The sequence below is a fragment of the Phacochoerus africanus genome, chromosome 7 (assembly GCF_016906955.1).
Source record: "Phacochoerus africanus isolate WHEZ1 chromosome 7, ROS_Pafr_v1, whole genome shotgun sequence".
NCBI lineage: Eukaryota > Metazoa > Chordata > Mammalia > Artiodactyla > Suidae > Phacochoerus > Phacochoerus africanus.
The window spans coordinates 66502946-66517064 of record NC_062550.1 but is presented as its reverse complement, the minus strand read 5'-3'; the positions used below and the strand labels follow the sequence as shown (position 1 = coordinate 66517064).

At 43.1% G+C, this 14119-nt stretch overlaps 1 protein-coding gene across 1 annotated transcript; it reads right to left on the bottom strand.

Annotated features, from left to right (window-relative positions):
- Positions 1 to 1227: 1227 nt before the first annotated feature.
- AICDA (activation induced cytidine deaminase) lies at positions 1228 to 11162 on the bottom strand. Its single transcript, XM_047788573.1, has 5 exons — positions 11043 to 11162; positions 5133 to 5280; positions 3697 to 3967; positions 3022 to 3137; positions 1228 to 2648 (listed from the first exon to the last, which is right to left on the bottom strand). The coding sequence occupies exons 1-5, from the start codon at positions 11048 to 11050 to the stop codon at positions 2595 to 2597; spliced, it is 597 nt and encodes a 198-aa protein (XP_047644529.1). The 5' UTR covers positions 11051 to 11162; the 3' UTR covers positions 1228 to 2594.
- Between the last annotated feature and the right edge of the window lie 2957 nt (positions 11163 to 14119).

Below are 14119 nucleotides of genomic sequence, written 5' to 3'. Positions count from 1 at the left end.
AATCCCCCCAAAAGAATTCCCCTGCTGAATTTATGATTAACCTCTCTGTCAAAAATTTTATTCCCTTTCTTGTCCCACCCCCATTCCCCTTAGGATTGAGTCTTAATTAAAGAAAAGGGAAGATTGAAAAGGACTCTTCTGGGTACAAAAGCCCCTCTGTGTCCCCCATTTCTTGTTTCTTGAAAAATGTTTTCGTATCTTAGGCCTTCCCTGAGTTTGAAAGACCAGACTTAAGCAGGTACTACTTAGGGCTGGGTTCTTAGATTTAGGTATTTGATACATTTTGAATTAACTGTTGTGTGGAAGAGGTTCACATTCATTATTTTGCATATAAGTTCAAGTTGACCTAGCATCATCTGTTGAAAACACTGTTCTTTGTCCCTTTGAATGGTCCTGGCATCCTTGTCAGAAATCAGTTGAACATTGACACATGGGCTTATTTCTGGACTCTGAAGTCTGTTCTATCATATTGACTTTGTTGTTGGATTTTTCATTTTCTTTTTAGGGCTGCATCTGTGGGGCGTTCTTTTTAGGGCTGCATCTGTGGCATATGGAGGTTCCCAGGCTAGGGGTAGAATTGGAGCTGTAGCTGCTGGCCTACGTCACAGCCACAGCAACGCCAGATCTGAGCCACATCTGCGACCTACACCACAGCTTACGGCAATGCCAGATCCTTAACCCACTGAGCGAGGCCAAGGATCAAACCTGCGTCCTCAAGGATACTAGTCAGATTCGTTAACTGCTGGGCCACGATGGGAACTCAAGATTTTTTAAAAAATTATTATTATTTTTATGGTTGCACCCACAGCATATAGAAGAAATTCTGGGGCCAGGGATTAACCCAAGCCACTGCAGTCAGATTCTTAACCTATTGTTCCACAGCGGGAACTCCCATACTGACTTTGTAATTTAAACTTTTTTTTTTTTTTGGCTGCAGCAGCAGCATGTGAAAGTTCCTGGGATAGGGCGCGAACCTGCACCATAGGCACAACCTGAGTAGCTGCAGTGACAACATCACAGCCTTAACCTACTGTACCACAAAGGGCACTCCTGTAATTTAACTTTAAAAATCATTGGGGATACTTTAATTTGGCATTTTATCTCCAAAATTATTTATCATTTATTCAGTTGATTGAAATGAGCCAGAATCAAATCTGCTGTGGGAAAAATTTACTAAAAATCAGGAGAATGGTTTTATAGCAATTTTATTACAATACTAGACCACGACAGAATCACGTGCTTGCTATTAGAAGCATTTCTAAAGGTATAAACATTCAAAATGTTTCAAAGGTAAGACATTAGGAATCCATTTCAATATATCGGAAAGGGAAAGAATGATAAAAAAAAGATTAGATATTACGTAGCACAATATACAATATGAATGAGTAATACATGAACAAGGATTTTTAATAATTAACTTTCAGAAACTATATACATACAGTAAGAGTAGAATAATACAATTAGGAGTTCAAATTTTCCTGTGGATTTGTTTATCTGCCTTGCAAGGGTTGCTAGGTGATAACTGCACAGTGATATATGGTTATTCTGATATTTTTCTCACAGTCCAGGGGAGTTGTTAGGGACAGACAACTGCTCTCCGCCGTTTGGCTCACTCTGCTATTTTGCTGGATAAAACACTTTCCTTAGAATGGTCATCCTTTCCAAATATTCTTTTTTTTTTTTTTTTTTAATCACAGCCTCTTACATTTCTTTGAGAGAAGCAATGCATACATACAAAAGGGAAAACCTTAACCTGGCTGGCCTTACTGAGGTTCAAAAACCCACCAAAGAGAATAGATTTTTCTTAGCTTTCAAGCAACTCCCTTCGGGGAGTTCACTAGTTTTATGGGAAATGTGTGCTTTCAAAACTTACTGTCAAAAGATCTGTTTGCACATTTGTTACTTGAGGCATCAATTCACTTTTAGAAGGTCTTCATTCATTTTAAGATCCTTTATTATAAAGAGCCTGAAGGTGACCATGTGCATTTCATACCAAGAAAACAAATTCTCTTATGTACAAACCTGAAAAACATGCTTCAGACAATTAAGACATACAGCACATGCTTGGATATTAATGCTCTGAAGAGATGGCTCAGGGTTTATCATCACCCAGGTTCTCTCCTTAGAAAGTTCTATAGAGCACAGCCTGACAGAAGCTTGTTCGCTTGCAAATGAACGCCAAAGGAAAAGAGCAGAAAAAATCTATCATTAACACCATGGAAAACTCAGAATCTAATAATGAAGGATATTGGTTATAAAAATTTGATCCTTTCACCCTGCTCTTGAAGCATTTACCTTCTGCTTCCTCTCTGCTTAATGTTGACACTTAGGTGCTCCAAGGACCTGCAGTTCTGACATCTCCCAGTAGGGTGCGATGTTGCACTAAAAACTGCACCAACACTGGCATTACCCTGGTGGGCCTGTGTTCGTTGCCTATTTTCAAGACGTTTCTTAAAGTCATATATGAATACTTTTTTCCCTAAACTCAAAAGAAAGAGAGTTGAAGAAAAACAGAATTCTTGAAGGACTGTTCTTGAAGGATAGCTTTTTACCCACTATCTTCAGAGATATTTCTTTGTATGTGGAGGCTGGTATCAAAGTCCCAACGTACGAAACGCATCTCGTAAGTCATCAACTTCATACAGGGGCTGTGGAGAAAGAGTGGGTGACGTTGGTAACATTTTTAAAGAAAGTAAGTTGAGAGGGAGAGGAAGTAGGAAGAAGGAATTTTACAGGAGAAACGGATCCTGAGAAGTCTAAGAAGATGTGAGTGAGGAAAAAGAGGGGAAGGAAGGAAAGGGAATCTTAGCAGAGGGCTCTGAACTGTGAAATAACAGAAGAGCAAACTCAATTACAGGAGAAATGACAACAAAAAAGAGAAAGTTTTCATCATAGGAAAAAGTGATAAATAGACACATATGCACAGAGGAAAATGCAGGGAATATAGGAAACAATAGAAGTCGCTGTAGGAAAAGATGACTTTGGGAGAGAAAGAAAGTGAGAAGCAGGAAAGTCCCTTACCAAAAGAATGCGACGAAGCTGTCTGGTCAGACGAACCGAATTTTCATGCAGCCCCTCCCAGGCTTTGAAACTTCTTTCGCGATTTTCCACAAAAGTATTCCAGCAATAAAAGTAATCTTCAAAAAAAAAAAGGGCCGGGGAAGGGGGTAGAAGGTGGCTCAGATCTCACTCAAGTCAAGAGGAAAGAGAGAAAAACCCGGCCCCCTCAATTCTCATTTCCCCCAAAGCCTCGGGTCCAAGTCATTGATTCTTTTCCTCCAATTCTAGCTGATTTTTTTTTTTTTTTGGTCTTTTTGCCTTTTCTAGGGCTGCTTCCCGTGGCATATGGAGGTTCCCAGACTAGGGGTCTAATCGGAGCTGTAGCCGCCGGCCCACGCCAGAGCCACAGCAACGCGGGATCCGAGCCACGTCTGCCACCTACACCACAGCTCAAGGCAACGCCGGATCCCTAACCCACTAAGCAAGGCCAGGAATCGAACCCACAACCTCTAGGTTCCTAGTCGGATTTGTTAACCACTGCGCCACGACAGGAACTCTTAGCTGATCATTTTTGACTCCAAAGGCAAACTAGTAACACCCATAGGATTCTGCCCCCGTGAATTTCCCCTCTGGCTCTTCCCACTCTCAATGGCAAGCCCCGCCTGGCTGAGCTGGGTGGAGGGGATCCCCGCACACCTTTGAAGGTCATGATGGCGATTTGGACCCCCGCGCGGTGCAGCCGCCGAAGCCCCTCAGGCTCCGCCTTGTAGCCGTCGCAGAAGTAGAGGCGCGCGGTGAAGATCCTCAGACTCAGGTTGGGGTTCCCTCTGAGGAAGTTTGCCACGTGACGTGCACAGTCGTAGCAGGGGCTCCAAGACGTGAACCAGGTGACACGATAGCACCGGCCCGGGTCCAGGTCCCAGTCGGAGATGTAACGAAGGAAGAGCAATTCCACGTGGCACCCGGACTGCACAGAGAGTGGAAGGCTCAGAGAGGGTCCACTGAGCCTTCATGTTGACTGGCGTGCTGGTTGCTTTTACGGTCATTAATGTGGGACCCTCCCTCTGTGACATTTTATTTTGGAGTGTCTGCAGTTTTGTCCTGCAGGTGTCAGAAAGGTTAAGCAACTTCCGGAAAGGGTGCAGTGCTAAGTGGTGACCTCAAACTCTTTGCCCTAGGAAGGGGAAAGCCTATGGATTTGCTGTGGAATGGGGAGGATGGAATGAGTTGAGTGGATGAAAGAAACAGCATCATGCTATCACAGGGCTTTCATTTGCGTTTGTGAAGTTACTTTTCCTTCTTTGGAGGGGAAGGAAAATTGCTTGGAAGTGCCTGTTGACCTCACTAGCTGGAGGTCAGGAAATTTGGGGTTAGGGCATAGATTTCGATGAGGCCTACAAGAGGTGCTGGCTGCTATGGTCTAAGAGCAATGAAATACAGGCAGGTCTTATTTTACTGTGCTTGGCTGTATTGGATTTTGCAGGTTTTGAAGGTGTGTGGCAAGCCTGCCTGGAGCAAGTCTCTCCGTGTCATGTTTTCCAACAGCGTTTGCTCACATTGTGTCTCTTGCAAATTTCAAACTTTTATATTTGTTAGGGTGATCTTTGTGGTCAGTGATTTTTTTTTTTTTTTTTTTTGTGGTCAGTGATCTTTGATGTTACTCCTGAAGGCTCAGATAGCAATTCTGAGCAATAAACTTTTAAAATTAAGATTTGTACTTTTGGGGGGGTTTAGATATAATGCTCTTGTACACTTCAAGGACTACCATATGGTGTAAACACAACTTGTATCCCCTGGGAAACCAAACCACTGCCGTGGCAACACTGGCTCCTTAACCCATTGTGCCACAAGAGACCTCCTTTTCCCTAGTTTGTAAAATTGCTAAATACTCAATTTGTTTTTCACATTTAAAATTCAACCTGAGGAGTTGCATTAGGTCCAGTGCGTTAAGGATCTGGCATTGATGACACCCTTTGAGGCAAAACTGTTGTGCTTGCATGGACATGTGAAAAAGGTTTCAGGAGTCTAGTGGAGACCAATGAACAGGCTGAAAGTAGGACCATAAGCAGGAGGCTCTAAAAGTGCCTTGAGTTTAGCTTTGAACGGCCTGGGAAGGAAATTTTAATTGATACCTTGTTTCGAAGGTGCCCGAAGTCCAGTGAGAAGGAGGTGGCACTATCCCGCCGCTTCACCACATAGCACAAGTAGGTCTCGTGGCGGCCCTTGGCCCAGCGCACGTTTTTGAATTGGTAGAGGAACTGCCTCTGCTTCATCAGGAGGCTGTGGGTGAGAGGAAGGAGGAAGTGTGTGCAGGAGCTCAGCTGATCCACCCATCACAGCAGGCTTGCTTTCTTTTAATTTAATTTAATTTAATTTAATTTTATTTTATTTTTTTGTCTTTTTGCCTTTTCTAGGGCCGCTTCCACAGCATATGGAGATTCCCAGGCTAGGGGTCCAGTCGGAGCCATAGCCACCGGCCTACGCCAGAGCCACAGCAACGTGGGATCTGAGCCACATCTGCGGCCCACACCACATCTTACGGCAAGGCCGGATCCTTAACCCACTGAGCGAGGCCAGGGATCGAATCCGCAACCTCGTGGTTCCCAGTCGGATTCGTTAACCACTGCGCCATGACGGGAACTCTTTTCTTTTTTTTAATTAATTAATTAATTAATTTTTTAGGCTTTCTTCAGCTTTTTAACAAATCTGATACTTGGGCCAAATCAGAGAAGATGCTCTTGCCTTCTTTGCTGGATGATGCCTGAGACTTACTGAATCCAATATAAACCCCCTTTCATGCTTATATTTAAGACCAGTCGAGAGACAGCAAGAACTTCAAAGCCATAGGCAGGACAGTCTACCTTCTAGATGCTGATAACTTGGAATTACAAACATGTTCTCTCGTCCCATACTGATCTTCTTGGGTTCCCCCTCCAATCTCTAGCTAAATGTCCAATGTGTACCTCAAACATGCTCATAACAGTATTTATCCCCAAATTGCCCTCCATCCTGACCTGCCTCTCTTCTCCCACCGACTTTCCACCCTCGGTAACCAGGTTCAAAGCTTGGGATCATCTGCTTCTTCTTCACTCCTCATATTCAATTAATCCTCTGCATTTACTGATTGGTCCCTGTTCTTTTCCCTCTGTTTTCGGTTTCAGTCCAAGCCCTAATCTTTACCACTGGCCTAACCTCTTATCTCTCCAGTCCCTTCAAAATAACATTGGCCATGCTGTACCAGAGGGACCGCACAAGAAACCCAGGTGTGAGACTAGACTATCATTCCCACGCCAAAAACCCCCAACTTTTTTTTTTTAATTTCTTTTCTAACTTTTTTTTTAGATTTTTATTTTTAAATAAAGATTTTTTTTCTTTTTTTCTTTTTTGGCCATGGCTATGGAATGCAGAAGTTCCGGAGCCAGGGATGGAACCCATGCTACAGCAGTGATGACCCCAGATCCTTAACCCACTGCACCATCAGGGAACTCCCCAAGAGCCCCTAGGTTCTGCCCACAGAATAAACTCCAAACTCTGTAACGTGGTATTTAGGCCAGCTTTTTCAGTATCAATCTACATTTCTAGTTTCCTAGGACTTTTTTTCTCTTTTCCCCACCACTGCAGCCCTCCTCCCCCCTCTGTTCCCTGCTGCACTCTTTTTTTCTTTCCAGTGACATTGCTGATGCATGTCCCCTGACCAAATGCTTCCTGCCTTTTCCCTCTGGGCAAAACCTTTACATCCTTTAAAGCCTAACCACAATTTCAGCTCTTCCGGTAAGATGTATCTCACAGTCACTATCCCAAAATTTCTAGGCAAAAATCGAATATTAACAGCAACCAAACCCTTCAGTGATTTCCTGTTGTTCTCTGCTTACCCCATCAAAGCAGTCAGCCTTTGTAATCAATTGATTGCTGACATCTGTCTCCTCAATTAGACTTCCTATTTTGAGTCAGGAAGTGTCATTTTTTGAGTCAAATGTAAAGTCATGGGAGTTCTCCTGTGGGGCCTCAGGTTAAGGATCTGGCGTTGTCACTGCAGGGGCTCAGGTTGCTGCTGTGGTGCAGTTTCCATCCCTGGCCAGTGAACTTCCACATGCCTTGGGCAAGGCCAAATTTAAAAAAGTAGAAAATTAATACTTGGCTGTCAACTTGAATTACTCCAAAAAAGTAGACAGAAGTTTTTAAATATGAAAGAATTTAAAAGCTTAGAATACCAATACTAATGATAATTAGACATACTATCTAGTGACAACTACTGTTAACATGCCTAAGTTTTCCCTTCTGGTCTTTTAATAGGTATAAATTTACAGGATTTGATTATGCTGATTTCTTGTGTAGTTTTGCAACATAACATAATTATTTTGCTGTGTTCACACACAGGGACAGAGTGCTCTGTTTCCTAGCAGCTTCTTTGAGATGAATTTGTGGAAATACTCTCTGCTAACACAAGTTTCTCTGTGGTTGTGAGCATAACCCAAGCTATAGTGTGGTTAATAGCAAAGCCCGGTAGTGTCCCTGGTTTTTGTCCCGCTGTGCACTTATCTAACTGGTGGAGAGAATTCTGCCATCTAGTGACAATGAGCAGAAGTGCAGAGAACTTGTAAAAGCAATGACTTAGTAATTTGAATACGGTTTGCTGGCATGAGAATTGAAACTTTAAAAAAAAATTTTTTTTTAAACATTGAGGTATAATTTACATACTTCACCCACTTAAATGTACAATTCTATGAATATTGGCAGATGTAAACATCCAAAACCCCAATCAGGATTCAGAACATTTTCAGCGCACCCCTCCCCACCAGTTTCTTCATGCACCTCTTCAGTCCGTTCTTTCCCTCCCTCCCAGGCCCACCGCTGATCTGCTTTCTGTAGCTATAAATTACTGCTTCTTTCCTAGAATTTCATATAAAGCAGACATTATGACCTCCTTTGTGTGTGTCTGACTTCTTTCACTAAGCATGTTATGACTTTGACATTCATTCATGGTGGTATGTGTATCAAGAGAGGTTTTTTTTTTTTTGTAACTGCAAAGCAATATTCCATTGGCTGGGTGCTGCACATTCATTCAGCTGTTGATGGACAGTTGGATTGTTTCCACTTTGGGACTCTTGTGAATGAATAAAGCTTCTACATTCATGTACCAGTCCAAAGACATAATGGACAATATGCTGATTATTGATGTTTTAATAATGGAGTACATGAGATAGACCCTGAATTTAAAAGTCAAGTGCTCTAATATTTTGTTAAATAAGCAAGGGCTGGAGGTTTTTTTTTTTTTTGTCTTTTTTGGGCCGCTCCCATGGCACATGGAGGTTCCCAGCCTAGGGGTCTAATCAGAGCTGGAATTGCCAGCCTATACCACAGCCACAGCAACGTGGGATCCGAGCCCGCATCTGCAACCTACACCACAGCTTGTGACCTATACCACAGCTCATGGCAATGCTGGATCCTTAACCCACTGAGCGAGGCCAGGGATCGAACCCGAAAACTCATGGTTCCTAGTTGGTTTCGTTAACCACTGAGCCACAACAGGAATTCCAGGGCTAGATATTTTTAAAGTTATTGCACTTTGAATATCTTGAATGCAATTTGAAGCTTATTGGAATCCATTTTAAATCCTGAGGCAGAGAATTAGACATATTGCCCCATATCCATTATGTATATAAAACTATAAAAAATTAGTCAATCATTATTTTAAAATAAAAAATGTATATTTGGCAAGAATCTGATTTGGATGCTAACAAGAATCTAATAAAAATTGGCTTGGAGTTCTCTTGTGGCCCAGTGGGTAAAGGATCTGACATTGTCACTGTAGTGGCTTGGGCCACTGCTGTGGCACCGATTCTATACCTGGCCTGGCCTGGGAACTTCCACATGCCATGGGTATAGCCAAAAAAAAAAAAAAAAAATTTAAAAACTGTGAAAAAAAGGGGGGGGCCGCTTTATTTTACACTACTTTTTTTGGCTGCCCTGGGGCATATGGAGTTCCCAGGCAAGGGATCAGATCCAAGACGCAGCTGCAACCTGGGCTGGCTCCTTTAACCCGCCGTATGGGGCCAGGAATCGAACTTGTGTCCTGGTGCTGCAGAGATGCAAGCAATCCCACTGTGCCACAGCAGGAACTCCAAATTGACTTTATTTTAAAGTGATAGTAATTTACTATGGTAACCACCATAGCACTGCCACCGTTACTATTACAATTGTTAATTGTTAATTAACATATAATCACCCTCAGCATATTACATACAAACCAAATACATAATAAATGCTTAGAAAAGAAGAAACATTCTCTTTGGGGCCCAGTTTTAAATAGGTTCAAAATTTCCTTCTACTTTTAACCTGCCTTCCTGGGCTGTGTGGATGGGAAGTGGGTGTGGGGAGGGGGGACTAGATCATGCACTGCAGGTGGGGGGGAGGGGTGTTATCTTGAGGAGGAGGAAACGTCCAGGAGTACAGGAAAGGACAGGACTTAGGTTAAGGAATTCAGATGGCCTTCTACCTCCTACCTCACATGAAAATACAATAGTTCTGTTTCCATCAGAAGCTACCAGTCAGAGTGAGTTGCATCATGGTCACCTGTCAATTAACGTTTGGCGGGGTTGGGGCGGCGGAGCTGTTAAATGACTTTCCTGATTCATCACTTGCCCCTAACGGGCTAGGAACCTGTTTCTACACCCTGTCCTCTTCGTGGTTTCTCTTCAGGGTACGAAGGACTCAGCAGAGAGAGTCTTTCACGTCCGCAGGTTGACAGCTGCTAGGACAGCTGTGTTCCCTGACGCAGAACACTGGCTGCATCCCCAGCAATGCAAACCAGAGACAGATGCTTTAAAAATAATCAGCCTCTCCTGCCGTGTGCCGTCACTACTGGGCTCTGCAGAGAGGCTTTTCCTTAATGAAAATAATTCTCTCCTATTGAATATCATCTTTTCTCCTTCTCTGACTTTCTCTGAATTTTGACTCTTTTTACCATTGCTTTGCATTTCAGTATTTACAAGCATCTCCACTGAGTCCTGTTCCTCTCTTGTAGCTGAGATTCATTTTCAAAATCTCACTGTGAACAGAGCTGACATTTGACATTTTTGCCCTCAAAATTTTCCCAAAGAACATTTAGTCTACCATTAAGATTCTTGGCCACGTGGTTTAGATCCTTTGTAAAAGAATGAAATTGAGATAAAGTATTTGGATTAGATGTAAATTTTCATGCATTCGCAGTAATCATAAAAACAGGAATAAGCTCTATGAAAAAAAGTTCTATGATAATGTGTCATAAACTTCATGTGAAGACATTTTGAAAATCATACAGACTACACACTAAAGAAATTATGTCTGAAGGAATTGAAAGACAATGGAAATAGTAAAAATGCCATTAACTGCCTAACAATTGGGCCTATAATATTAAAAAAGTTGCTTGAGTGAATTAATCTCCTCATAACAGACACAGTCCTAGTGACTTTCAAGCAATTAATTTTGAATATAGGCATTTAAAAAAATAATTTCCTGAGTGTAATTATTCAGTAAAATCTCCCTTGGAAAGCTATTCTTCAATGGGTTTTCTTGTTGAATGTTTACAGAATTTATTTATTTTGGCCATGCCTGCAGCTTGTGGAAGTTCCCAAGCCAGGGATCGAACCTATGCCACAGCAGTGACCTGAGCCGCTGCAGTGACAACAACGGATCCGTAAACCCCTAAGCCACCAAGGGACTCCTGTTTACAGAATTATTAGTTACCACTACTGCTTTTAGTATAGCATTGCTCTTACCTTTTCATGATTTGAGTCTCTTAACATTTACTTAGTTAATATTACTACCATCAATGAGTGACAAGTCCATATATGGTGCATAAAAGTTAAGAAAGAGAGAATTTGGCAGAAAGCATGTAAGATCTGAACAGAAGATGAGACAGATCCAGAGAAATAAATGTGCATCTTGACCAAGCAAATCTTGTGAGTCAGACAGTGATAGGGAAGAAAGGGAGAGTTTAGCCGTCTCATTACTCAGATTTGCTCTGAGAGAAAGGCCACCCACCCACAAGCAGACTGCTTTACCTGTCCATGGTAGATTCCAGAGTGTCTTTCTTGGCTCCCTGAGACTCTTAGGCCAAGGAAAACTTGCCTCCAGCACCACTGCTGCTGCACTGACTTCTGACAGTGCATTGGCTCCACACATTCAAATTTGAACTTGCCCCCTTGGGCTCCTCCCCCAGTAGCATCACCACCACCAGGGACCCCAGCAGCCTTCCTCCTCCTGTCTGGGTCCAATGAAGATGGGCGGGGGTTGTCATGAGTTGCATAGGTAAAACGGTTGAGGGCCACTCTGCTTCATGTATGGGTTCTTTTAGGGCTGCCTTTCTAAAAATTCAGTTCATGCTCCACAGGTAATAAAGATCAGGAGACAGGAGGAGCAGAGAGTTTGGAAATTTGTAATCATGGTGAAAATGATTAATTTTAAAGGCATCATCATAATAATAGGAATAGTATTTAAATAGCATCTTTTTTAATTTTAATTTTTTTTTTGGCTTTTTGTCCTTTCTAGGGCCACACCCATGGCATGTGGAGGTTCCCAGGCTAGAGGTCTAATTGGAGCTGTAGCCACCGGCCTACGCCAGAGCCACAGCAATGTGGGATCCGAGCCGCGTCTGCAACCTACACCACAGCTCACAGCAACGGTGGATCCTTAACCCACTGAGCAAGGCCAGGGATCGAACCCGCAACCTCATGGTTCCTACTCGGATTCGTTAACCACTGAGCCATGACAGGAACTTGGCTCAGTTCCTGAGCATCTTGTTCCATCAGCCAATGCATGTATTCCCTCATTTAATTACACAGTATCTCTGAGTCTCAATAGAGACCAGCGCTAACATCTTTAGCTGTGTGGCTCAGCAAGTAAACTCAGTTATATAGGACTTAGGACAGAGATTTCGCCTCCAAACTATTGATTCCCCCCCCCTCTTTGATTGCTTTACAAGAACAGCCAGAAGACCAGATGACACCAAAAATTAACTTTCAGATAAGTCATCTCCACAAAAGCCATATATTAATTTGAACTTAGAGGCAACAGCATCTGAAACACTTGAAAAATATTTCAGGAGTTCCTGTTGTGGCTCAGCGGAAGCCAGCCCAAATAGTACCCATGAGATATAGGTTCGATCCCTGGCCCCGACCAGTGGGTTAAGGATCTAGCGTTGCCGTGAGCTGTGGTGTAGGTCAAGATCCGGCTTGGATCTGGTGTTCCCGTGGCTGTGGTATAGGCCAGCAGCTGCAGCTCTGATTCAATCCCTAGCCTGGGAACTTCATATGCTTTGGGTGCCGGCCTTAAAAACAAATAATAATAATAATTAGTTCATCAGACGGAATTGGCATTTAAGAAATAGCATGGAACTTGGAAAACAGATTGAGCTTTTCAAATAGCTATTCCTTTCCTGATACAAACTGGTCTATTAAGATTTTGCTTCTCAGAGTTCCTGTTGTGGCTCAGTGGGTTAAGAATCCAACTAGTAACCATGACGACGTGGGTTTGATCCCTAGACTTGCTCAGTGGGTTAAAGGATCTGGCATTGTTGCTGTGAGCTGTGATGTAGGTCACAGATTCAGTTCGGATCTGGCGTTACTATGGCTTCGGCGTAGGCCGACACCTGCAGCTCCTATTCAACTCCTAGCCTGGGAACTTTCACAAGCAGTCCTAAAATGAAAAAAAAAAAAAAAAAAGGTTTCTCCCTCCTATTTGAGTCCATATGCATTCTATTTATTCATTCAATAAAAAATTAATACCCACTAGATAGTAGGAACTCTCCCAGGTGCTGGGGATACAATAGTGCATAAAGCCACAGCGGTCCCCTTCTCTCTTCCTGTCTCAAGGCTTTGAATACCATCTGTACCTTTGATGCCCAAGTCTGTGGTTCTAGCTTGGACTTCTCCCTTGAACTCAAGGCAAGTATCTATCTTCCACCTCAGCATCTCCATCGGGATGTCTGATGGGCATCTTAAACATGGCTAAGTCTAGTACCTGTTCTCACTCCCAATCCATAACCACCTCCTTTGTCACGTTCCCTGTCTCAATGACAATGTCATTCATTACTCAGGCCAACCTGGCCGTCTTCTTGATTGCTCTCTTCCTTTTTAAATCCCATGCCCAGCTCCCGTTAACTCTGTTTTCAGAATAAATCCAGAACACGGATTTTTCACAACCTCCAGGTCGATGCAACCTGGATGATTGTATTCAGCCTCTCAACTGGTCTTCCTGCTGCCTTCCACCTTTCTTCAATTAGTCTATTCTCCCCACAGCTATCCAAGTAGTCCTTCCAAAACGTTTCGGATTGCGTTGCTCTTCTGTCAAAATTCTCCATGGCTCATTCTCAGTAATTGCCAATATCCTTACAATGGCTCACAAGACCCTCCACCACCTGCCCCGCCTTAACCTGTCTTTTTGCTCATGCAAAGAACATGCCTCAGCCTTTGCACATGCTGGTTCCTCTGCCTGAAATGCTCTTCCCTTGGATATTGTTACAGTTGATCCCTTATTTTACATCTTTACTCATAAACTCGTTGTAGTTGGAGTTCCCGTTGTGGCACAGTGGAAACAAATCCAACTGGGAAACATGCGGTTGTAGGTTCGATCCCTGGCCTCGCTCAGTGGGCTGAGGATCCGGCATTGCAGTGAGCTGTGGTGTAGGTCGCAAATGCGGCTCAGATCTGGCGTTGCTGTGGCTCTGACGTAGGCCGGCGGCTACAGCTCCGATTAGACCCCTAGCCTGGGAACCTCCATGTACCGTGGGTGAGGCCCTAGAAAAGACAAAAAGACAAATAAAATAAAAAAAGTTTCAACTCTATTACACCATTATTTTCGCTTTTCCCAATTTATATTTCTTTAGCACTTATCACTTAAAATACACTATTATTGTCTATGTTCATTGAGTGCACGAGAGGAGGGGTTTTTGGTCTTTTTTTTTTTTTTCTTCTGTCTTTCTGTTTTTTTCTAGGGCTGCACCCATGGCATGTGGAGGTTTCCAGGCTAGGGGTCTAATCAGAGCTGTAGCCTCAGGCCCACACCCAGCCACAGCAACACAGGATCCAAGACATGTCTTCGACCTACACCACAGCTTACGGCAATGCCGGATCCTTAAACC

Excerpts from the sequence above, each read along its gene's own strand:
- AICDA (XM_047788573.1), bottom strand. Across the intron at positions 3,968-5,132 it reads TCGGGCACCTTCGAAACAAG|TCCGGGTGCCACGTGGAATT; the intron begins GTATCAATTAAA and ends CTCTCTGTGCAG. Across the intron at positions 2,649-3,021 it reads AGCTTCGTCGCATTCTTTTG|CCCCTGTATGAAGTTGATGA; the intron begins GTAAGGGACTTT and ends CTTTCTCCACAG.